This window comes from Capsicum annuum, chromosome 1 (assembly GCF_002878395.1).
Source record: "Capsicum annuum cultivar UCD-10X-F1 chromosome 1, UCD10Xv1.1, whole genome shotgun sequence".
NCBI lineage: Eukaryota > Viridiplantae > Streptophyta > Magnoliopsida > Solanales > Solanaceae > Capsicum > Capsicum annuum.
Genome location: NC_061111.1, coordinates 168,851,348 through 168,878,256, shown reverse-complemented (window position 1 = coordinate 168,878,256; position 26,909 = coordinate 168,851,348). Strand labels below are relative to the sequence as shown.

Below are 26,909 nucleotides of genomic sequence, written 5' to 3'. Positions count from 1 at the left end.
ACAGTTGGGGTTCGGAGCTCCAACACCTACTACCATGAGACTAGTGATGGTAGACAAGATGGTGAAAAAGCCAGTTGGTATTTTATATGATGTATTGGTGAAAGTGGCTTCTTCATATTTCCTGCTAATTTTGTGATCTTGATTGTGAAGGGAACTTTCAAGTCCCAATTATTTTAGGAAGTCCATTTTTGGCTATAGGAAGAACATTGATTGATTTGGAGCTAGGGTATCTGATGCTGAGATTGAATGATGAATAGGTGACATTTAACGTATGCGAATCCATAAGACAACCTGATGAGTTGAGAGTGATATTTGTTATTGATGTGTATGATGAAGAAGCAAGTTCATTCCACAATGTTGATAGAGTTACTCTTTGGGATGATAGTTCTGATGCAGTTGTTCCTATTGAAGAGAGACTAGGTGTTGAAGCATTGGCAGCTGTTATCATGAATTTTAACTCTGATGGTATTAAAGAGTATGCGGATATAGTTAGTGCACTGCATGGAAAGGGTTATTATGAGTTTGTACCAAAGAAGCTTGATTTAGATATGAAGAATAGAACTACTCCACCTGCTCGTCCATCTATTGAGGAGACTCCTGTGCTAGAGTTGAAGGCCCTTCTATCTTACTTGTGATATCTATTTTTGGGGTCCAATAATACTTTGTCGATTATTATTGCAGCTAATATGAGATAGTCAGAAGTAGAAACATTATTGTCAGTATTGCAGAGATTTAAGAGGGCCATTGGATGGTTCTTTGTAGATATTATGGGTATTCTGCTTAGTTTGTGTACTTACAAAATACAGCTTGAATCAGATTATGTTCCATCTATTGAACACCAGTGTCAACTTAATCCTCCTATGCAAGAGGTGGTGAAGAAATAAATAATAAAGTGGTTAGATGCTGGTGTGGTATATTTCATTACTGATAGCAAGTGGGGTAGTCCGGTACAATGCGTTCTAAAGAAAGGCAGAATAACTGTTGTGCCTAACGGGAAGGATAAGCTAGTGTTGATGAGGCTAGTCACTAGATGGAAAGTGTGTTTGGATTACAAAAATTGAATGCATGGACTCAGAAGGATCATTTTCCTATGCCCTTCATGGATCAAATTTTAGACAGGTTAGCAGACAGAAGATGGTACTATTTTCTTGATGGATACTCAGGCTACAATCAAATCAATATTGCACCTTGATGACCAAGAGAAGATTAATTTTACATGTACTTATGGGACTTTTGCATTCAAGCGCATGCCATTTGGGCTATGCAATGCTCCAACCACATTTCAGTTATGTATGATGTCAATTTTCTCTGATATGGTAGACGATACCATCAAAGTATTCATGGATGATTTTTCGATTGTTGGTGATTCTCTTGAATAATTCCTAAAGCACTTGGCAAATGCTCTAGAAAGGTGTGAATAAATCAACTTGGCACATAATTGGAAGCAGTACCAGTTTATGGTTAAAGAAGGAACTGTACTTGGGCACAAGATTTCAAAGAGAGGCATAGAGGTTGATGAGCGAAGATAGAGGTGATTGAAAAATTACCCTACTTAATTTATGTAAAAGGAATTTGAAGCCTCTTAGGGAATGCATTCTTTTATAGGTGCTTTATTAATGACTTCTCGAAGATTGCTAATCCTCTTTGCAAACTTCTTGAGAAGGAGGTATAATTTAATTTCAATGATGCATGTAAAAAGGCATTTGAATGCTTAAAGGAGAGGTTGGTGACTTCACTAATCATTATGTCTCCTGATTGGTCCTTACCTTTTGAGATTATGTGTGACGCTAGTTGATTAGACTCAGGGGATGTACTAGGCCAATAAAAATAAAAGATCCTTCATGCCATCTACTATGCTAGTAAGGCACTAATCCTTCTCAAAACAACTATGCCGTGACAAAGCAAGAGTTATTAGCAGTAGTTTTTGCCTTTGAAAATTTAGATCTTACTTGATTGGGACTAATGTGATTATGCACACTGATCATGCAACATTGAGGTACCTAATGACTAAAAAAGTTGTAAAGCCTAGGCTTACTCGGTAGGTACTGTTGTTGCAAGAATTTGACTTTGAGGTGAAGGACAGAAAAGACATGAAAAATCAAGTTGCATATCACTTGTCTAGATTAGAGGAGGATGCTATGTAGAAGGTTGCAAATAGGTTGGAGATTGATGACAGTTTTCTAGATGAGCAGATATTGGCAGCTTCTCAAGAACTAATTCCATGGTTTGTAGATTTTGCAAATTACTTAGCCAGTGATCTAGTCCCAGAATATTTTTCTTATCACCAAAGAAAAAAATTTATGCATGAGGTAAGGAATTTTTTTTGGGATGAACCTTATTTATTCAGGATTTGTGCAGATGGATTCATTCATAGGTACATACTTGAGGTGAAGATGATGAGCATACTCAAGGCTTGTCATTCTTCGCCAGTCGAGGGTCATCATGGAGGGACCCAAACAACTCATAAAATTTTGCAATGTCGCTATTATTGGCCAACAATATACAAATATTCTCATGATTATGAGTCTGCATGTGATCAGTGTCAACGACAAGGTACTATTTTTAGAAGGCATGAACTTCCTATGACTCCTATTTTCCAAGTGGAACAGTTTGATGTATGGGGCATAGATTTCATAGGACCATTTGTGAGTTCGTGTGGCATAAAGTATATACTTGTGGTAGTTGATTATGTTTAGAAGTGGGTGGAAGCAATCACACTTCCTAATAATGCAGCATGAAGTGTCATTGCATTCTTGAGAAAGAATATTTTTTGCTTGATTTAGCATGTCCTTAGCTATTATTAATGGCAGAGGGTTACCTTTCTGTAATTATCTATTCAAAAGATCGCTTGAAAAGTATGGAGCAAAACATAGGGTGGAAACACCTTATCATCCACAGATTAGTGGACAGGTTCAGATGTCCAACATAGAAATCAAGTTCATATTGGCGAAGACTGTAAATGCCGATTGTACTGATTGGGTAAGAAAGTTAGATGACGAATTGTATTCTTACTACACAACGTATAAGACCCCCATAGGTGCTTCACCATATCAGCTAGTGTATGACAAGGCTTGTCACCTACCAATTAAGCTTAAGCATAAGACACTCTGGGCGTTGAAGAAGCTGAATGTAGATTGGCAAAATGCAGCCAAGTCAAGGTTAAATGATATCAATGAGTTGGATGAATTCCAGCTTCGAGCATATGGAAGTTCAGCACTTTAAAAAGAAAAGATGAAGCTGCATCGCGACCGTAAGATTGAGAAAAGAATATTTGAAAAGGGTGATTAGGTGCTGCTTTATCAGTTAAAACTCCATTTGTTTCTAGGTAAGTTAAAATCAAGGTGGTGCGGTCCATACACGATTTTAAAAGTTTATCCCTATGGTGCTTTAGAATTAAAGAAGGATGGCCAGTTCAAGGTGACTGGTCAAAGAGTGAAGCATTATATGGGAAATATTGAAGAAGTGAATGAAGTTGTTGATATTGACTTTGATGAAGACTGAGTAATCAAGGAAATCACATCGTGCTACGACATAAATCAAGCATTGCATGGGAGGCAATCCATGAGGTTAGTTGGTAAAATCTAAGTATCCAACTTAGCCACGTCGTGCCATAATGTTAAATCAAGTGTTGCATTGGAGACAACCTATGTTTTTGTAATTATTCATTTATAGGGTAGTATATTTGTTCAGTGTGCAGGAACAAGGAAGGCATAAAATATCTAGAGAAGTTGAAGAGTTTTTGGTCATTCGAACTCTTTATGAGTCGTATATAGATGGTACGACTCATGAGTAGGAGTTGTATTGACTTGGCAGAAAAATCAGAATTAGTTAAAAGTTTTTGGAATAGATACGATTCTTAGAATGAGTCATACTCATCACCTTGAGTCGTACCTGCTCCAGAACCCAAGTAAGGTTCTAGGTCTATACGAGTCAAGAAAATGACCATAAGCCTGGGTACGAGTCATATACATAATTCATACCCATTCTTACTAGGTCAGATTACTGGTTAACCCAACCCAAATCTTGAATTAAAAAGGTAAAAGGGGTACTCGATTGGCACCCGATAGACCAAACTCGTACCCATTTCAAATTTCACCCCAAATTCAAGATTTAATCCATAAGAACACTTATAATCAACTTAATTAAATTACCATCAACTTTAAATTTTTCATTCTTCTTGAGTTGAATTCAAATTCAGGAGCAAATAGAATTGAATGTAAGAATTGAATATCTTCAACCACCAAGGAAGTTGTGAATCTCATCTCTTTACTTTTCAAGTTAAAATGTGTAATGTTTTATACTATGAACTTGGTTTGAGTATGATCTACATAATTGTTGAATTGTTGGTACCCTAATTTAGGTGTTCTTGTTGAAAAATAGGAATTGGGGGTAGATCTAGGTTTTGGGAAATGGATTTTGTGTGTTAGGTATCCTAAAATGATTGATATTGCTAAAAATTGTAGTGGGTATTTTGGGAAATTGCTTTAGAGTCAAACTTTAAAGTTGGACTTCTATGTTGCAGTGGATATGATACCTCTTATAACTTGTATCCACAGGTATGGGAGTCATAATGGGACTCGTACCCACTGACAACGTAAAATCTAACAATTTTAAGGTTCTAGAATAGATACAACTTGACCATATGAATCGTACCCCATCCATACAACTTGTACATATAGAACCATACCTATCTGAGAGGATTTAAGCTAGAATAAATGTTTATAATCTACTTACAACTGTTGGTAACGAGTTGTACCTTGCTGGTACGATTGGTTAGAAGGAGTCGTAAGCTGACCTGTGAACAAATGTCATGCGCTGTACAAGATACGACTCATACGAGTCGTACCCAGTAGGTACGACTAGTGCCCACCACTCGTACCCTGACCAAAACAAACATATTTAACTTTAGTTTCATGTTTTTGTTTTCTTTTCTTTGCTTACTGAATAATAAAGGTAAAATTGTTGAAACCATGCCTCCAAAGAACGCTTCCTCATCCAAATAAGCTAAAAAGAACACTAAGCAAGCACCAATTGCTAGTGTGGAATCCAGTGATTCCAAATTTGAGATATCAATAGATAATAGTGGTGAATTATTGAGAAAAATACCATAAGAAAAGCTGTAACAAAAGGGAGAGTAGCTGTGAAAGCAAAGGTAAGAAAATGGTTCCCTAAGAGCCAGAATCACCCCAAGGGGCCCGAGGAGAAACAAACCGACTCTTTATCCTCCCCACACACCACAGGATACTGGCTATGATGATGATGATGCTGAATCCAGTTCAGTAGAGTCTAGTTCTGAAGAAGCTCAAGGATTAGAAAAAATGGATGCTACCCCTATAGACTGACAAGATCCCTCACTTGCACTTACCACTACACTGGTGCCCATCGTTGAATGATGGGGTACCCTGGTATGTAGGAGAATTTCAATAGTGGGTTGTTCTAACTTCCATGTGGCAAGATCAGAAGAGTAATATATCCTATGCGAAGATTAACTACTAGCGGGATATCTAAGTAATCAGGTTTTAAAGAGCATTTTCGGTAGTATGGATTTGAGTGGATGACAAGGGTGCTTAGAAGATATCGTGAGGTCCTCATTATTGAATTCTATACAACATATAAAGGTGAGATTTAAAGGTAATACCCATGGGGTCAACTGTGGAAGGGTGGTGAGCCTATGACTTCATTGATGATTGATGGTGTACGGGTTGATATTTCCCCCTGAATTATTAGCAGATTCTTGTATGGACCAGAGTATCAAGCTCTGGTCAACATAGGTGAGATGGACTATAGAATGGAGGAGATGAAGAAGATAACAAATAGGATATTTGGTTTTGGGGACAAAATGGTAATTTTTAGATGGATAGTGGAGCGTATAGCCTCGAATGGGCAAAATATTGTGTGGACTGTAGGAGGCCTCGGGGTGGTCTCATAGAAGATAAAGAAGATTATGCTCAACTTTGAGGGCAAATCTTGGTGGAATTTGGATCGACACAGGCTTTGTCCAACCACTGGTAATGATGTTCTGAGCCCAGTCCGGGAGCCAATGATAGCCAGTTTCATGGCCAACAATAAGTTTGATGTAGCAGTGTTCCTATCTTGAAAGATGAGGGATTGAGCAGTTGAGGGTAAGAAGGCATTGCTGGACTACCCCTGTATTATCACACAGATATATGGCTGCGCGAGTGCTAGAACTCCCTAGGATAGATAAAATGATCGAGGCCAGGAGAACCACAGACTTAGGCTTGATTAGAGTTGCGGCTAACCTATTGGGCCGGTAGGCAAGGCAGGCAGCAAATATTTTGGCAGGTTTGTGCCTGCATGATGCTCAGGCTATTACCACTGGTACAACTAAGGCTACTAAAGCAGGTGCACAGACGGAGGGCTCACATACAGATGTAGCGAGTACCTCTAATGCCCATTACTAGTCTAAGATGTGCCACCTAGACCTCGAGGTATGCCATCTGGTGTTATGCTTATTTCACAGGTTCTTTAGAATGAGGTCATAACACAACTATCCATACTGGAGGGTAAGGTAGGCTATATGAAAAGAGGCGTGAAGAGTTGGATCGATGCAGAATTTGAGAGCTAAGACAGATGGGTCCAAGGGTTCCTAGATGCTTTTAAGTCAAGGATCACTCGACAGTTGAGTGGTGAGAAGATTCCTAATGTTGTTGATATCAGAGTTGAGGTTACAGAAATTAATAAAATGGTCACAGAGCTTTATGAGAGACCAGTAGTTGCTGAGCCTATAGTTGAGACAGTGATCCCTACTATCCATGTGCCTAACAATTGGCCAATCCCAGTAGATGTACCAGTTGATTAGATCGAAGATCAAAGATGAGAGAAAATAAGAATGATGAAGGAAGATGAAGCAGCTAGAAAAAGGGCCAGAGCTGAGCGCATCCAGGATGAGCGAGATTGGGAGCATAGGGTCCATGAGATGGCCTTGGGAGCTAGTGGATTGAGAGCACCAGTTATTGATGCTAAGGGGTAGATGTTATGCCCCAATTGTTTTTGAATTAGTCTCGTCTAATGTGATGGTAGCTAATGAGAATGGGATAAGACCTGAGGGCCTATGTGCTGATGTTGATATGTTGATGCCTTGAGCTCCTAGGTATGACCTTTATCCTTATTTTCTTTATTTTTGTAGCACTGAGGGCAGTGCAACGATCTTTAGTTAAATCTGGGAGTATCTTAAAAGTATAAGTAGCTAAAACTAAAAGTTTGTTTTAACTTGTAGGTTTGATACGAGCAACTGAGATAGGAAGAAAATCAAAGTGCTTTTGGCAACAAATTATTTTTGATTGAGATGTTTTTTAGGATTTTGAAAATTTCATTTGTAATGAAAGCTTTTGTTTTTGATTTTTGATGATGAATTTTGATGTGTGGTTTTTGAAACATTGTTGTTTTAAAATGATTATCATGATATTTGTGGTTAATAGAATTGAGTTAAAAAATTGACCCCTCAAAAAAAGTTTTTCTTATGACTGTGTGATGAGTATATTTGAGTGAAACTATTATAAATCTGGAAATGGCACTAGGATTAGGGATAGAACAATTACGGACAAACAATTGCATTGATGAATGTGTAGTACTTGGTAATGTAGCCTTGTGTAAGTGCATGTGAGGAATATTGAGTTCCCGGTGTGTTGAAGTCCAGAACTTGCCAGATTACTTTTACCTAGGTCTAAGTTAGTCAAGCAGGAAGTGGTCATAGGCCCTTTTTGTATGAGTCCACCTGAGCCAAAAATGTCCTAACCAAACGAATTAAATTAATCCCTTTTGATCCAAATATTTGATCCTTAATAGACTAATTTTACTGTTTACACCAATTTCACCTTTCTATTGGCCTAACAATGAACCTGTGTTAGCCCTAGGCTTCTGTGGACACTGTGCGCCTCACTTTAGGCAAATTACCTAAGTTCAGGGTGGCTATCATAGGGGTGTGTAAGAGAAACGAGTATGAAGAAAGTTGCTAGAAGAAAAATAGTTGGAACTTGAGCAGGTGTGGTGAAAATAAGAGAAAGAAAAGTTGCAATGAAAAGCAAAAGAAAAAAAAAGAATAGGAAAAACAAAAGTGAGAATACCACGCCTGGCCTAAGTCGAATATGCTTGAAATAAAAAGGGAGACATAAGGGAGGAAATTAAAAGAAGAAATAGAAAAAAATTAGTAGACCCCGAGAATGTGTAGTGTCTAGGAGGATTAGTCACTAAATGAATTCCAAAAGATATCATACTATCCCCAAACTTTCATTACAAGCCGAATAAAGTCCTATAGTGATCTTATCGTGACTGTCTGAAAACTTAGGAAAAGAGCATAAGGGCAAGCCTATGGTATTCTGTTTACACTAGTAATACTTCTTTGTGAGTTAGAGAGTCATTTGTTATATCCCTAAATAGATTGATTTATCCATACAAAGAGTGAATGGAATTTCGTTGACTGAGCGCACATGGGTTTTGTTGCTAGGTTACTAAATTATTTGGTGAATGTAATTTGTGTCTATGCCCAATTGTCTATTCCTAATGTAATTCCATCATTAGCTTCTCTCATGTTTCTACATATTCTAAATCATTATACGCAGTTTGAATTTGAAAAGTTGGAAGTAAGAGGGGAACGACAAGATTGAAATCGAGTTCAAAATCACTGCCATGGGTAGCTTAAGGTCTTCCTATTTATGCATCTGTATTCGGAAATTGTGTTTGTTTTTTATTGCTTGAGGTCATGCAAAACTTTAAGTTGAGGGTGTTGATGTGTCTTGGAAACACGACACTTTCGATGCTTAAAACCGTGAATTTATGCGTGAACTTAGGATATTTTGTGAGATATGATGCACTTTGGTTTATATTTTAGGTAAAATGGGTCTACACAGTGTTTGAATGAAAAGACAGAAAACAAAGATATTAAGGAATATACATACCTTAAGCACGATTATCCAAAGCAGGAAAAAAAGAATGGATATTTGAACTTCATGTACTCTTAGGCTTCCCAAGTAGCTTCTTCAGCCTTATGGTTCCTCCATAGAACCTTTTTTGAAGCCACTTCCTTAGTCCTCAAACGACGGACTTGCCTATCCAAAATTTCAATCGGGACTTCCTCATAAGACAAGGAATTCAAAATACCCACACTCTCCAAAGGGACAACCAAGGAAGGATAACCCATACACTTCTTTAACATCAAAACCTAAAAAACCATATGGATAGAACCTAGACTCGAAAGCAACTCCAACTTATAAGCCATATTGCCCACTCTTCTTAAAATCAAGTATGGATAAACATATCGAGCACTGAGCTTCCTCTTCTTTACAAACCTCATCACTCCTTTAATGGGAGACTCCTTTAAGAATACCCAATCACTCACATCAAAATATAACTCCCTTTATGTCACATCATATAGAACTTTTGGTGACATTAGGCGGTCTTAAGCCTATCCCAAATCACCTTCACCTTCTTCGTAGGTTGGTGAAATAAATCAGGGCCAAATAATTGAGTCTTACCAAAGTCAAACACCCAATAAGAGACCTATACCTCCTACCATACAAAGCCTCTAACGACAGCAACTGAATACTCTAGTAATAGCTGATACTATACGCAAACTCTATGAGAGGAAAATAATCCATCCAACTACCACCAAAATCGATACACATGACTTTAGTATATCTTCCAAAGTCTAAATAGTCCTCTCCCCTTGTCCATCCATATGAGGGTGGAAAGTGGTGCTAAGGTTCACCTTAGTCCCCAAACCACTCTAAAAAGAATGCCAAAAGTGCGATGAGAACTGCGTACCTCGACCAGATATAATAGACACAGACGTACCATGCAACTTGATGATCTCCTAAATGAAAAGCTTACCATAATCCTCCGCAGAATAATTAGTCTTCACTGGCAAAAAGTGCGTGGACTTAGTTATCCTATCAACGATGACCCAAATCGAATCAAAGTGACTTCGAGATAGTAGAAGACCAATAACAAAGTCCATATTAATCACTTCCCACTTCCATATGGGCAACTAAATCTCTTGAGATAGACCACCAGGCATCAAGTGTTCTACCTTCACTTGCTGGCAAACCATACACTTAAGCATAAAATTTTCCACATCCCTCTTTATGTTATTCCACCAATAGATCTCTGTCAAATTATGGTACATCTTTATTGAACGAGGATGAACTGTGTACCTAGACTCGTGAGCCCCAGTGAAGATCCTCTCTCATAGCCCATCACCATTAGGAACACACTATCTACCCTGGTACCTCAAGATACTATCACCACCAATCTCGAAAGCCATAACCTTCTGGTGACCCATATTATCCTTGATTTGCATCAAAATAGGATCTAAAACCTGTTTCTCCTTTACCTTAGTACCAAGAAGTAACTTCACCACCTTTTGAATGATCATACCTCCATCTTCAGAGTCTAAAAGATGAAGTCTAAGATTAGCTAAACGGTTCATATCCTTCATAAACCCTTATTTTTCTTTCTCCATATACGATAAGATACCCATAGAAAACCTTCAAAGAGCATCAACAACCACGTTAGCTTTACCTAGATAATAATGGAGACACATGTTGTAATCATTAATAACTCAAGCCATCTTCTTTTACTGAGATTCAACTCCTTCTAGATGAATATGTACTGCACGCTTTTATGGTCTGAATATATGTCAACATAAACTCCATACAAGTAATGGTGCCAAATTCTCAAAGAAAAACAACAACCAATAATTCAAAATCATGAGTCGGATAGTTCTTCTCATGCACCTTATGCTGCCTAGAAGCATACGCCACCACCCTGCTCTGCTTTATCCAAGAACACCCTAGTCCCACATGGGATGTATCATAATAAACAATGAAACCATCAGTACCCTTGGGTAGAGTCAAAATTGAAGCTTAAGTCAACTTATCCTTCAACTTCTCAAATCTACCCTCACAACCATTGGACCATAGAAGAGAAACTCTCTGTAAACCAATTTATCCAATGGGGTAGTATCAAAGAGAAACTCTCTGCAAACCAATTTTAATACCTAGCTAAACTCAAGAAGCTCCGAATATCAATTAGAGTCGTAGGTCTAGGCCACTTCTTAAATTTCTCAACTTTCTTTGGACCCACCATGATCCCCTCGCTGGAAAAAACATAACCAAGAAAGGTTATAGCATTTAACTAGAACTCACACTTTGAGAACTTAGCATATAAACACTGATCCTTTAGCATTATATCCTTGCACTCCAACACCGTCCCGAGACAAGCCTGAAGTGAACTTTCTCATCCTAGCCCTCATGCTAGATACTAGCTCAGGGACATAGCGATCCAACTGGTGAAATCATAGGGTGTACTCCTTCACACTCATCTTGCCCTCTTTCATATTCACAAACTCTTTATCCCCTGCCTCCCTCAACTCCTGAGGAAAGAAGCAATTAAGAAAGGTACAAGAGAAGTTATCCTACTTAGATAGCTCAACCTCATCTCCTCTAAAATGTTCCTACTCCTTATACCACTGATATTCTACATCCTTCAACTGATATGCAGAAAATTCCACCACCTCAGAGTCAATAGCATGCATCATTCGAAAAATCTTTTCTATCTTATCTACAAACCCTTGAGGATCATTCTCAACCTTGGAATAAGTGAATATCGGGGGATTCAAACTTATAGACTGGACAACCCTAGTGGCCTCAGAAGATAGTGCAACAGAACCAACATGATTAGGCTAACGAGATTGATAAGCCACCAACTGAGTCAGCAGATGAATAGACTGGCAAAACTCAGCATTGGAAATATCTCTTTAGGGCAATGGGGCATGATCATCATCAACCCAAGAAGCCTAGGAAGGACTGATAAAACTCCATGAGGGGTAGTACAATCAGGATCTAGGACCCTAGATCGGGTTTGAACTCCATAAATGAAACGAGTTACACCACATTATCCTTAGGTGGGATAAAAGAGGTTCCGAAAACATCGGATCTTTGTGGTGGCATGATCTAAAATGTGATCAAATAAAATTAGAGAAGTTTTCAAGACCTTAGACTCCATAGGACAAAAATATATCACAAGAAAAAAAACATTCCTAAATGCCTTGTAGCCCCCCCCCTTTATAAGTGTGGCGTGCTACACACCAATAAAAGAGACTCTATTTGACATAACTTTATGGACACCCAATTGACCATGAACCTAAGATCTGATACTAACTTGTCATGACCCAAACTAGGGCCTAGCCGTGATGGGTATCTGAAGTCCACCATGGATCAGAGACTACCCCTTTTCCTAGTCAAATAGAACACAATATAGCTAGCAGTGGATGAATTTTTAACATATAAGAAGACAGAATAAACAACATTAAGAATGTGCTAAAAATCCATAATACCAACTCCCAATCCACAATAATTCACAAAGCCTCTAAATAGACTAAAACCAATCTAAGTCAGGACATGCCCTTAACGATAGCCAAAAAGGTAACTAAAGAAACAGTCTATGACAAAACCAAGCCATAAAGTAATAGGCCATCTGAAAAAAAGAGGATCACCGCTTCAAGATGACTCACAAAAAATGTAAGAACCACCTATCACTATACAAAAAAATTAAAAGTGTCTCCATTCTCTACATCCCATGGGGATACAACAATCAGAGATGGTTAGTGGGTTGAGCGCTATTATGTAACTTAGGGCTAATAGGATAAAATAGTGCCATGATTGACAATTTAAATAATTCAATACCAATGCACACAGTCACATGCCTACACACACACGCACACACACACATACATATATAAAATATATTGGGATAGAGAACAAGTTTTAGAATAAATTTCAAAACATTAGCCTGGGTTGTGCAGTATAACTATCATAATAGTACCCACAAGCTATATGAGCCCCAGTTCTTACCCCCTGGTAGGGCCCCAGTGTGTGTAGCTACACGAACTAGAGATTTTTCATAACATATATACAAAGGGGACTCAAACCTTCCTGTCATACATTAAGGGTGATAGTAACATCCAATCATAAAGCAATCATGGCTCGAACACCCAGCCATTTAGACCCCCACGCCGGTAAACGTGGTTTCTAGTATTAGTACTCTTAGGACCTCCATTTTCATGGTGAAATACACAACCTCATTTGAGACCAAATTAAAATATTTAGCACATAACTCATTTATATTATCAAAGAGTCATTCACTAAGGCAATATCAAGTGGTACCGTCATACCGACCATAACTTCCAAGACATATCAATTTGCCAAATCTAACTATTTACCAATGGGACTCTAACCCATTAACTAAAAGGACTCCAAATTACAAGTAGAAACCAAACCCTTTAGCTAAGTTAGACTCAAACCCTAGCCAACCAATAGGAATCCAAAGTCCCAAGTAGGAACAAATCATTTAACCAAGCAGGACTCTAACCCATAGGCTAGTAGGACTCCAAAGTTTTAATTCAAAACTATTTCATGATCACCAAGATATTTCAAAAGCCATTTAGCCACATATGGAAGGCATTAGTTCAAAATAGTACGCAAATCCAAATGAGAATTTGCATTCCAAAACCAATCATGTAAGTGGTTTAAGATTCTCTTCAATTTTAATACCAAAATCCAATTATTTGTGGGTATCCATAATCCCCATTCCATAACCTTGCCCATGAACCCTAATGGGTTTACAAATCATCAATTTGAAGCATAATTATTTCATAAAATACATGGGAAAACATTTAAAAAATCATTATCCAAAACCCCTAACCCATTATTAAAAACCCACATCAAAATCATGTGTATACAAAATCAATTCATGCCATAATTTAAAACACAAGTTTAGGGAGAGAGATACATGCCTTAAACACCAAGAATTTTGGAGAATAAACTACCCTTGATCCCTTAAAGACCAAACTTTTAAATCCCCAGCTTTTTCTTTAAATGGGGAATTTGAAAGAGAGAGGAGAGCAACTATTTGAATATTGTAAAGTTATAGGGTCCCTTAGGGTATTTTAGGTCATGGGTCCCTATTAAGGAAAGAGTAAAATGTCTTGAGTTTTATGTTGAACTAAAGTATAGTGAGAATGTGGTATAAGATTACTAATAAAGTATGAAAAGTTTGTGTGGGTCATGATGACCATAAATTAAATTGTATAATAAATTGAGTTAAGGCATTGACCTATCAAAATGGTTGAGTAATGAAGGCTCCCATTAGGACCATGTGATCATGGATAATGTTGAATTGGTCAAGTGGGTTAAAGTCCTTATATATGAATTGAGTAGAGGATGATATATGGGCAAAGGGTTGGAGTCCCGATGTCAACTAATGATAGTTTTGATGGCTTGAGGTTTAAGTCCCTTGCCTTATGAGATGGATTAAAGTTGAAGTCCCTTGTATGAAATGGATTGGAGTTGAAGCCTCTTTCACTATAAAATTTCTCGAGGTTAAAGTCTCTTATTTGAAGAGATCTCTTGAGGTAAAAGTAACTTGCCGAATGAGATGGCTTGTGGTTAGTGTCCAAGTAGGGCATGAGGTTAGATTACCTTGCCTAATATATAGGCATAAGGTTTAAGTCCCTTGACTAGATAAATGCATGTGTGTTTAGAGTCCCTTGATGAATAAATGTGTACGTGGTTAAAGACTTTGACAAATGAATGTGTGTGCATGGTTAAAGTCATTTGTCCAACGGTATATGAATGTGGTTAAAGTCCTATTCCTAATTAGAAATGCTTGAACCTATAAGTATGAAAGGTTGGAGTCCTCCATTATATGTATGATGAATGAGTTCTTCTAAAGTATTGATAAGACTTGTCTTCTTGATTAACATGTGATATGTCTATAAGTATGGATAACGTTATGAATGTGATTGAACATGATATATTGACTTGTTGTTAAATCAAAATATCATTTAATCCTTATCCTTGAGTTACATTCTAGCACTTTAATCGCTAACCATATCTAGACACTATGTCTCCATGCGACATAGGGGATGGAGCATCATTTTGCTTTCCTACACAGTGATTAGGTGATCGAAGAAGTTCGTGCATTAACTTTGGAGTGGTGAGCTTCCTTATTTTGGAAGATATTTATTCTCGGTCTCTTATATTTAGAATTAGTCTTATTTTGACTTAGTTAAGCTATTGTCGGAGGCTTGTCTCGACATATATTTTTCTATTCATCAGTAGGTATTGTGGATGACTATGGACTTGGGTATATTGGTTAGTTTGAATAATCAAGTGATATGTTTAGACATTGTTAAGCTATGATTTCTAAGTGTGGTTTCTGCTACCCTTATTATATGGTCGAGATTCACCCGACCCTTGTGATGGATGTGATAATGATTAGGTTAAGTTATCGGGGCGACCTCCGATTTATGTGGACTTAAGGTAACTGTACAACATAGACCAATTTCGGGGTGTGTCAAGTGGGTATCAGAGCCTAGGTTCATGGTCAGTTAGGTGTCCATAATACCGTGTTAATTAGAGTTTCTTTTATGGGTGTGAAGTATGCCACACTTATAAAAGGGGAGCTATGAGACATTTTAGGAATGTTTCTCTTTCTTGTGCTTCAAATCTCAAGCTATACAGTCTAAGTTCTCTGATTTCTCTGATTTTTTTTTGCTATCTTTTAGATTATGTCTCCAAGGAGATTTGAGACTCAAGCAAACCCTTCTGAGGTCCCTATGGACGAACCTCATCTAACTTCTGGAGTTTGGACCTGGGCTAGGGCTACGACATCTGACCATCTTCGTGGGGTTCCACCTATCCCTACCAACCTCGACTATGAAAGCTACCCTCCTATTCTGTCACCTCAAAGGGATGTTACTAATTCCTAGTTTTATTGATGGCTCAATTGGTAGCCTCTCAATTAGAGCATGGTGCTCTAGCTATCATTTCTTCTGAGTCCACAAGAATTGGCTAATTTATGAGGTTGAGCCCTTCTATGTTTTCTGGTATGAAGGTTGAGGGATGTAATACCCCATATTTTGAATGTACTTGTTCTATTTATATGGAACATGGTATTGATGGTGTAGATGGAGTTTTAGAGACTTCCCATACGTTTTAATGTGACACGACCAAGTTAACATCCATACAACTATTTAACTTGGAATAGTAAGCCATTATTTGAATCTAAAGTTTAAAGTGACCAAGTATGTATGAGTTTTAAGCTCGATGAAATGGATTAAGAACTGAAAATGGTGTAATTTATTGAGGTGCTTTCTTGACTTAATTAATCTAGTAGGTGGGTCACCTACTTGAGTCGCATGAGAAAAGTGAATGGACCAAGTCCATGGATCAGATTTGGACCTTTATTAGTATACATATTTGGGCCCAAATTAAGTAAAATAGGAAGGAAATAGAAAAAAGGCGCAATACTTAAGTCTTAGAAGGCCCAATTTAATTGAGCCCAACTAAGAATTAAGCAAGTAGGTGCATCACCTACTTTGAAATTTTGAGCAGCATTAACCCTTAAGTAGGTTCATCACCTACTTGGAGTAATTTGTGCCTGAAATGGGGTCAATAAGGGAGGTTTTAGAGGGCCAATATAAGACAAATGTATCTGGTCTTTTTACTCATTTTAAACATAATATCCATCCTTTTAATTTCAGCTTTCTCCCTTTTATATCAAGGATAAGAACAACAAACCTAAAAATCCCTTCTTGGGTTCTTGAAGAAAGCCTTATCTTTGTAAGCTAAGGTAAGTGAAAACACTTAAGGTTTAGCTTAATTATCTCATGGAAGATTAAGAAAACATGCTTTAAGTGCTTAATTTATAAATACATGGCAGAATATAGAACAAGCTGCCTACTAACTTTCGTTGTTATTAAGAGACTTCTCTTTTCTTCTTTGGTTTAAAGTGTGAAGGAAAGTTCAAGTTATTGAAGAGTTAAATTTTAAAGGATAAGCTACAAAAATTCAGGTAAGGTGACTACTCCATTTTTATCCTTCTTATGTATGAGTTTGGGTAAAGAATTACGGATGTGTTGTTATTAAGGAACTCAAGGGATGATGAGTTCAATATTTAGTTGCCAAAGTAAAAAAAAATTTGGGGCTATTTTGTAGACTGTTTTATGTGTATGTGTTTTGAGATGCCAGGTTGGTGTTGAAAGGTGTGATTAGTTTGTATTGAAATATAGAAAAAAGGTGTGTTGGTACACCACCAAACTAATTATTGCATAAACTGCTGACCATTCTATATGGTATACCGTTTGGAGGGTGTAATAAAGCAAAAGTTATTTCGGGGAATCTTAAAAGAATCTATATGGTATGTGGATATAATTGGAGGATAAAAGGGATTAAAATAACACCTTTTATTTATAAATTAAGTGCTTACTATCCAGCTATTGTTTTGGCTAAGTTAAATAGCCTACTGTGTTGGCTAGTAACTAATACTAGTTTTACCATATACTTTATTGTAGATAATTAATCCTAATGGTAGGAAGTTAACTGAGTTTTCATTGGAGTTATACAACCAGGCATGTAAGGCTACTTTATGTCGTATTCTTTGGCATGAAATCCAACACTTTTGGTATTAAGTAAGCTTCTAAAGCTTTCCCATAACAAATGATACCGAGTATCAACTCATGATCTCCCATCTAGCTAACGGCCTTGCTCCAGCTCCCCAATATGTTAAAATACCTCACCACATACTTATTATCAAGTATAGATTTTTACATTCACTATCAAGTCTCAAGAGTTCTCCTTTAAGTCAAATAAGACCCGTATATTATTTTCAACTCCTAAATATTTCATTCATGTACAATCTTCTCTATATCTCTTTGTCATTGTATTAAGTGTTTATGCACATGTCTCTTATTGGTAGATTATTTTTCAAAGGTACCAAAATGTTATGACCAACAAAGTAACAATCTCAAAGTCTAAATAAACTATATAATGGAAATCTTAATTAAACAGGTAGCAGATCAGGGGAATAAGTGTAGCATGGGACAATCCCGATACCCTTATATATGGGTGGAAACTCAGGGGCAAAACCCTAGCATGGGCTGATCCCAATCTATTTATTCATGGGTGGTAGCTTAGGGGCATTCACCTAGCATGGACCGATCCCAATTTGTGTATTTACCACTGATGAGCTGGTCATTTGTATTATATGGCTTACAAATATTATGAAATAAGAAGGGTAAAATCAAGAAAAAAATGTAATGTACCTGATCCCACAAGTATATATAAAGGTAGTCTACTTGTACTATTTATACACTTATACCTGATTTTTATTGATCTCTTGAATCATGTGTAGTACCTTCAACCTTACATATTCAGTACATATTTTCATACTAATGTCCCTCACGAGGGACCTGTATTCCATGATGTAGGAACAAGTACTTCAGCTAATATACCTCCCTAGAAGGAGCAGGGATATCTAGTGACTATTGGTGAGCTCCAATTTTATTCAGGGCTTTCTAAGTTCATTTTATATATTTTGGTAGTGTACAATAGTTAAGAGTAAGGCGGGGGTTTGTCCCTACCTTAACTAAGTGTCTATGTATCTATTAGGGGTTTTGTAGACCAATGTAAAATTAAGCATGGTAGTGTCTTGTTCCTTAGATGTTATGGCCCCAACTGTCAAGTCTTTTACATATAATTTGGTGGTTGCCCACGTGGTTGTTATCATCGATGAATTCTATCATATTTGATCAAACCTTTTGTTATCATATTTACATGCATGAGATGTACAGGGTCATAGGTTGGTGCTTTCAGGCATTTACAGCTACGGATACCAATCCGCCAGAATGGGATTTGAGGCGTGACAAGAGTGTTATTAGAGAAGGTCATCCTAGGAAGTCTACAAAGCCGTTACTACATAGAGTCTTATTTATGGGTGTGTTGTGCACCACATCTATAAACAGGAGGCTATAGGACATTTAGGGGTTGTTTTTTTTTCTTCATATTTTAGATCTGCAATAGAGCCCAAGTTATAGGTGAAGTCATATTTAACCATTAAATATGTTTTGTTTCTCACTATAGTAAAGATGCCAAGTACAAGAAATAGTAAGAATACAGGTAAGGAAGTAGACGTGGCTGCCAGAGAAGTGACCAGCAAGTCCCCACCTAGATAAGCTAATCAAAGTGAGGCCCAAGCTCAGTTTGTATCACAAATCTCTTCTACTCCATCTCTAGAAGAGATAAGGAGGGGAAGAACAACATCCTCAGAACCACCTATTAATTTTATTGAGTAATATCTAAGGAATGTGGTGCAATTGGTAGCTCGTATAGTTGCTAGACAAACTCAAGGACAAGATATTCCAACCACAGGTTCTAGTGGTGCAGATAGGGCAGCTAGCATACAGACGTAGGATTTTCTTAAGTTAGATCTTCTCACATTCACCGAATCATATTTTAATAAAGACCTATATGAGTTTATTGATGAAATTAAAAGGGCTTTAGATGTCATGCATGTATCGAGTAAAGAGACAGTTGAGTTAGCAACATGTAGATTCAAAGGGAAGGCTATATTTGGTATGAAGACTGGAAATAATTTAGGGGTATCGATGCACCTTCAAATAGTTGGAAAGAGTTCAAAGAGGAATTTCTTGATCATTTACTTCTATTTGATATTCAAGAGGCCCACATGAATCAGTTCTTGAATCTTCGCCAAGGAAATATGACCGTGAGAGAGTACAACCTCCGATTTAACTCATTGGTTAGGTATGCTACTAATATACTAGCTACTATGTGTGATAGAGTTTATTGATATATGGATAGATTAGATCCATATCTGTTTAGAGATTGTACTATTGTTGCTTTGAATAAAGGCATGTACATATCAAGGATACAAGCTTTTGCACAAAAAATAGAGGATCTAAGGCAAAGAAAAAGAACACAAGAATTGGAAAGAGGGTATACCAAGAGGGCCAGATCTACGGGGAAATTTATGGCATCCTAAGGAGAGTTTAAGCCTCAATTTTCTAATAGACCGCGTAGGACATTATCTTCTTATTTTGCAGATAGTGCTCTATTACAGTTTCAAGGGTCCAAGGGCAATCAATTTGGGTAACGCTGAGACTGGGGCTGAAGTGAGTCAAGTCTTTAACTCTTAAAAACTCTTCTCACAAAAATCTAACCATTGGAACATAAATTTCTTTGGGGTTAGTCTAGATATAGGAGATGCAATAGATGAGAAACCTTCAATGAAACAACGGTAATAACTGGTTAAACCCAAGAAACTTCTAATGTCGAATGGGGAGATAGGTCTAGGCCGATTTCTTACTGCTTTTATCTTTTGGGGATCCACTCTAATGCCACAACGGAAATAATATAACCAATAAAGGCTACTGATCTTAGCCAAAATTCACACTTGTTGAATTTGGCGAATAATTTATGATCTCTAAGAGTTTGCAAGACAATTCTAAGATGATCTAAATTATCATCCTTACCACGGGAGTACACAAGGATATCATCTATGAATACTATGAAAAATATTTATAGATACTGTTTGAATACTAGGTTCATGAGGTCCATGAAAGCTGCTGGGGAATTAGTTATCTCGAAAGACATGACTAAAAACTCAAAATGACCATAACAGGTTCTCAAAGCTATCTTTGGAATATCACATTCATTTACTTTAAGCTGATGATAACCGGATCTAAGGTCTATCTTTGAGAAATAACTGGCACCTTGGAGTTGATCGAATAAGTCATCAATTCTCGAAAGGAATATTTGTTCTTGACTGTATCTTTAATTAACTGACGATAGTCAATGCACATACACAAAGAACTATCTTTCTTTCGCACGAATAGGATGGTAGCGCCCCATGGAGAAATGCTAGGCCTTATAAAACCTTTATCTAAAAGATCTTTGAGTTTCTCTTTCAACTCCTTAAGCTCTATGGGAGACATACGATAAGGAGGGAGAGAAATAGGCTGAGTAGTTAGGAGAAGGTTAATACCAAATTCTATTTCCCTATTAGGAGGTAACTTGGGAGATATTCTAAAAAGATATCAGTAAACTCATTAACTACACTGACTAACTGAATTGTTGGAGCATCAGACATAGTGTCTTTAACTCGAACAAGATGATAGATACACCCTTTAGAAATCAACTTTATGGATTTAAGATAAGATATGAAATGACTTTTGCGAGACACTAAATTACCTGACCACTCAAAGACTGGCTCATCTAGAAATTAAAACTTCACCACTCGAGTGCGACAATCTACGGTTGCACAATAAGAATAGAGCCAATCCATACTAAGAATAAGATCAAATTCAACCATATCTAACTCTATCAAGTCTGCTAATATGACTTTATAGAGGACAGTGATAGAACACTTTCTATAAATCTATTTAGCAACAACCGACTCACCTACTGGAGTAGAAAACAAAAAAGGCTCAGGGATCTTTTTAGAACTTAGCTCAAAATTTACTGCAACTAATGGGGTCACATAAGAGAAATTTGACCCAGGATCTAAAAACACATAAATATCAAGATAAAAGATACAAAGCATACCAGTAACAATATCTAGTGAATCCTCCTGCTTTTGATGGGATGGTAAGTCATAAAATCAATTTTGGCACTGACCACCACTGGTACTGGATGAAGCACCCTGACGAGGGGCTGGGCGACCTAGAGGAGCTGGTGCACTAGCAGTCTAAGTCTGGGGACGAAAATCCCTATTTCCCTGTCAAGCACGCAGGAACTTTTTGATTCCGTGACCTACCTATCCATGACCATAATAACCTTTCTAGCCCCACAAATATTCACCTACATGATTCTTACCACACTTAGTACATAGGGGATGATTGGGCTTCCCACTCACACTATTATGAGATCTAGACATAGAAGACTTACCCCACTGTTCCTTCCCGTTCCTGGTTGTGGGAGCACTGGCTGAAGAAGGTGCGGGCATAGATGACTGATTCTAAAACTGTGAACGATTTCGGCCTCCAAACCTATTCTGACCATAATCAAACTGCCCTATCCTAGCCCTCTTATTCACTCTCTCTCTTTCCTTCAACTTCTCTACCTTAATATATTGAGCATGTATCATCAATCTATCAAGATCTATCTCTCCAGTAAGTATAGCAGTCCTACACTCTTTAAATACAAACCCGGATACACCAGTCACAAATTTACTCATGCTTGACCTAGGGTCAGCCATCTGATCAGGGGCATACTTAGACAACTGAATGAACTTGAGCTAATACTCCTTCTATCATTGAGCCCTGCCTCAGGTTCATGAACTTGTCTAAGAACAAATCCTAAAACATCTGCCAAGTTATGGGAGCTGCATTCTCCCCTCTACTTTTCTTTCACATCACTACCCAATCATATGCAACATCCTTCAACCGATAGGATGCCAATTATACACTCTCCTCTTCAGAAACATGCATTATTTGTGTAATCTTTTTCACCTCATCTAGATTAAACTATGGGTCCATACCTGTCTTTAACCTAAAGAATTTCGACTGATTCATTCTCATAAAATCTCGAATTAGGGTTGTGGCTAAGTCCCCATCTTACTAAAGTGGGGATGCATCCTGATGGTTGTGCTGAACATTAGCTGTCACAGCTTGGGCTAGCACCTGAAAGGCAGCTCGAAACTCTGCATGTGACATATTCTCATTCAAAGGATCTGTGGGCTGAGGTGGCTGGTTATCATTTCTGTGTGAATTAGCTTGACAAGGAGACAATTTCTGTCATGTGAAAGCACAAGTTAGAAGAAGATAGAGACACTGAATGCATGATAGATCATAAAAGAAGAGTTGATTTCCTACAATGCTCCATAGCCTCTTGCTCATAGATGTGGTGCACTTCACATCGGTGATCAAGACTCTATGTAACGTGGCTTGTTGACTCCTTAGGACTCTCTAAACCTTAAGATCTGAGACCAAGTTTGTAAGGCCCTGAAATTTGATTCTCGAGATGCCACATGGTGCTACAAACTACAAGTAGTCTTGAGCTAACTCTGGCTACCTTTTCTAAATCTAAATCTCAAAATAGGGAAACTATAAATGAAAAATCATAATAAATGTAGAAAATTGTCGGAATAAGCAAATATTAAAAATCTGAATACTTTAAATAAAATCTAAAACTGAATTTAGTAGTTCGACAAGCCTCTACTGACTGAATATAGAGAGTCACTAGGACATGCCCTAGTTGACTCAAACTATCTGAAATGAATAATAGCGTCTACTAGTAACTAAAAATATAAATAGCTAAGTTCCCAAACTATGAGGACTCATCAACTGCAGGGATGTAGATGAGATGCTCGAAAATCACTTACGCTGCTGAGACTGAGCACTGAACCTATATTATGAGACAATATAGCACATAGACATATATGTGGATCGGTACTTTAAGGATGTACTAAGTATATGGGGGTGAATAAAATAAGTAAAAAATATCATCATAATTTATAAAATCATGCATGCTAAAGGTAAATGACTCACATAAGCTTGAGTAGTCTAAAAATTGAAGACCATAAATCATGAACAATAAAGCGTATATTATAAATCTTGTGAGCCATTACCCTTAGTTCTAAAATTTGTATTCTGTTCTTATTCTCAAATCATATAGGCTAAGTGAAATCTGTAAGTTTGTATAGAAATACTCTATCTTAAAGGGTTTAGAAATCTGAAATCTTATTGTGAATGGAAAATGCTTTATCTGAAGACTTTAATGAAATACTTTATCTTTTATTTAATCGGAGGTTCTTCTAACCGACATAAACCATGCGAGCATTCATGAAGTCCAACGTTCTTTTCCCCATAAGGAGGAATCCTCACATTGGGGAGAGAAGTCATACTCTTTCCAAGGAGTATAACCTATCTGAGTGATCATATATCTATTATCCATGTAGAAGTGGGAACAATCTAAATCCTATGTTGGTACGTAGCTTTGGGGTATGAAACCATAGTAACTTACTCATCTTGATGCTAAATACTACTCCCGTTAAACCTATATGCTCATTCTAAAGAAAATCTAGTTTTAAAATAATCTAATGGTTTATGATGAAAACCAGCAGTATATCTGTAAAGTTAAATATGTAATCTGAATTCTGTAAAGTGGATTTCATATCTATTCTGAGACTAAAAGGTCAAATCTTTATCAATAATCTAAAAAGAATCTAGTAATAATGTGATCATAGACAATCAATATTGAAATAGCAATACTCATTAGGGCTTAGTGACCCAAGCATGAAACTCATTTTAAGCATCTTAAAATTCATGCTTGATAATGTAAACATTTATAATTCATCATAAAATCTAGAAGTTTCTACAATATGCATGAAAATATGAACAAAATCATGTAATTCAACTTCTAAATCAATGGAAATCACATAATCTTATGAATAACAATATTGGGTATAAACCCTAATTTTAATTTCATGGGAAATCACATAAAATCAAATAACTTTTGTAACTAAAAATAAGTTTTGGGCACAAGGATGAAAGGAGTATCCTTGTTCATAACCCCGCATACCTTAATTGATGATCTTTGATGAAAAGCTTGAATCTTGGATTCCTATTGTGCTTTTAAAGATGAATTCTTGGAGTACTTGTATTAGGAATCCTTAATCTTGAATTTTCTTGGAGAATTAATAGAGGAATTTGGGTTTCTTGAACAAGGAGCATTGATGATCTAGGGTTTAATTTTGAGAGAAAAGTGATGAATTTGGGCATAAAGGGCCTTGAGTATGATAAATTCTTTGTTTAAGATGGATTGGGGCTGGGTAAGTTTTTAAAATACCCCTTTTAAATAATTAAATAGACTGAAAAATGCACATTTTTCGAACTGGATGGCCACCGCGACGTGTCACTATCGCGGTGGCTCACTAAAAATTGACAACTGGGAACTGGGTAGATGCCGCGACACGTCACCATCTTGATGCCCCTTTGAAATGCCATTTTGGCCTTCGGCGCAACGCGCCAACATCGCGGAGGGCACTGGAATGGGACAATTGGGAAAATGGGTTTCTCCAAGACGTGGGGATATTGTGGAGCCTTACTTGAATTTGACGAATTTAATTTAAACTATCTCCGCGATGCGCTAGTGGCCGAAATGATGCTGTTTTATGACTAGTACTTAAAATAGCCATAACTTCTCACTTGGCTATCAAATTTGGGCGAATCTTATACCGTTGGAAAGCTAATTCAATTTTCTACACAATGAAAGGTCTAAATCTGAAAAATTCTATACAAAATCTTTAACCTTCTAGGGACGAATTCAAGATAAGAAAAGTACGAGGTATTACATTTCCCTCTTTACCTATTTGTTAAAAATTCATAGGATTTTTGTTCCTTTATTAGTTTATTTTCTTTCTACTAAGTTAATTTAACATATTCTTCTCCTAAGAATACCATATTTATTTTCATATGACTATCTCCTCAAAATCAATTTTTTTTTCTATTTTTGCCTCCCTCCATAACGTCTTTTTCATTTTCTTCATATGAGAATTAGAGATATATAACACAGGTTATTCTGCCTTGAGGAGGAATTGGCCCAAGGAAAACTCCACACATAGTACACTAATGAAGAATTCCATCTATGTAACACCAAAATAGTTACACCAATGATCTATGCTTCTTCTTGTTGCTTCCATAAACCCAAGCTCCCTCCTCCACTAAATAATCAATGTAGCAACATCAAAACATGGCCGTTCCCATTGTCGCAAAAACTACAATGCAACCGACCCAAAATACTTCCTATAGCTACTAAGACACCATTCTTCCATCACCACAAGTTCATCGTTAAAGCACCGACAACAGTCAGATTTGAGTTGCCTAGTCGAATTTTGGTCTAGATCGCAAGTCAGGTGTCATCAATGGTTCGTTTCTCTTGTTTTATGTCATTTATGGGATACTTTAATAAGAAAATTCTACTTTTTAAGGTTTGTCTCTTGATCTCATTCTGGGTTAGTGCTTAAATCTTTTTTGTGTTTGATGTCTTACGTTATATTACATATTTTTAAGTATTTGGAGCAACTTTTCACATTGGGCATCAGTGATTTAGTTTAGTGTTGTTTGTTTGTATTACGGTACTTATATTTTGAGATTAGTATGTTTTGGATTATTTTATTAGAAAATAAACTTTTATTTGAAGTTTAGAGATCAAATTTTGATCTTATAGATCCTACACGATGACAATAATGCAAGTATAAGTTTTTCCATTTTTACCCTTTCATGAAACATGACCTCTTAATTGTTTTGATACGAAATGATGAGTTCTCTGAGGTTTTCTCATTCGTATAATGTTACATGATTATCCATGAGCTTTATATTGTTAAGAGTTGGTTGCTAATTTTATTGAATAAATTTAGAGCATTTACTGTTAACATCTTTATTATGATTATAAATTAGGCCTAATGTTGGGCACTAATAATAATAAGGTTTACATGAAGTTCTAACTTGTTTAATGCTAATGATTTCCACCTAATTTTCTTGACTGATTTGAGTGTATTACTACTTATAATATTGCTTCAATGTTTGGGGCAGAATTAATTAGACTATGTAACTTTGGATTTAGACCAATATGTAAGGCTCAAATATATTAATTAGATGGGAAAAAGGCTAGATAATGTACATATTTGTCTCAAATATTTTGTCTAGTAAAAAATGAGATCTGAAACACTCATTTTTTTGAACTCATTTTCCTTCTTAGGTGCTTACTTTGATTAAGAGATTTTATTATTCCATCACCTAAATTTTACTTTCGGTTAGTTAAAAATTATGAACAGACATACTATTATCGATATGAGCATTTTTTACATGTATATCATGTTGGAGTGGAATCACTTGGAGATCAACTGTGAGTGATGGATTCAATGCGTAAAGTGGAGCTCAAATAGAGTCGTCACCACATCGAAGGATAGTTACATTTTGGGAAATATGAAAAAAGATAGGCTATAACTAACTTCTCGTATAAAACATATAGATCTTTATTAGAAAATATAAAGCACCTCGTTACTCCCTTCTTTTCAAATTTTATGTCTCTATT

The 26,909-nt window shown here is 36.8% G+C and overlaps 1 protein-coding gene across 1 annotated transcript; it reads left to right on the top strand.

Annotated features, from left to right (window-relative positions):
- Positions 1-2,784: 2,784 nt before the first annotated feature.
- On the top strand, positions 2,785-3,222 carry LOC107859486. Its single transcript, XM_016704528.2, has one exon. It carries the CDS (start codon positions 2,785-2,787, stop codon positions 3,220-3,222), a length of 438 nt encoding a protein of 145 aa, XP_016560014.2.
- Positions 3,223-26,909: the final 23,687 nt, after the last annotated feature.

What these genes read in the sequence shown, in the direction of transcription:
- LOC107859486 (XM_016704528.2), top strand. Translation starts at nt 2,785, where the DNA reads ATGTCCTTAGCTATTATTAATGGCAGAGGGTTACCTTTCTGTAATTAT.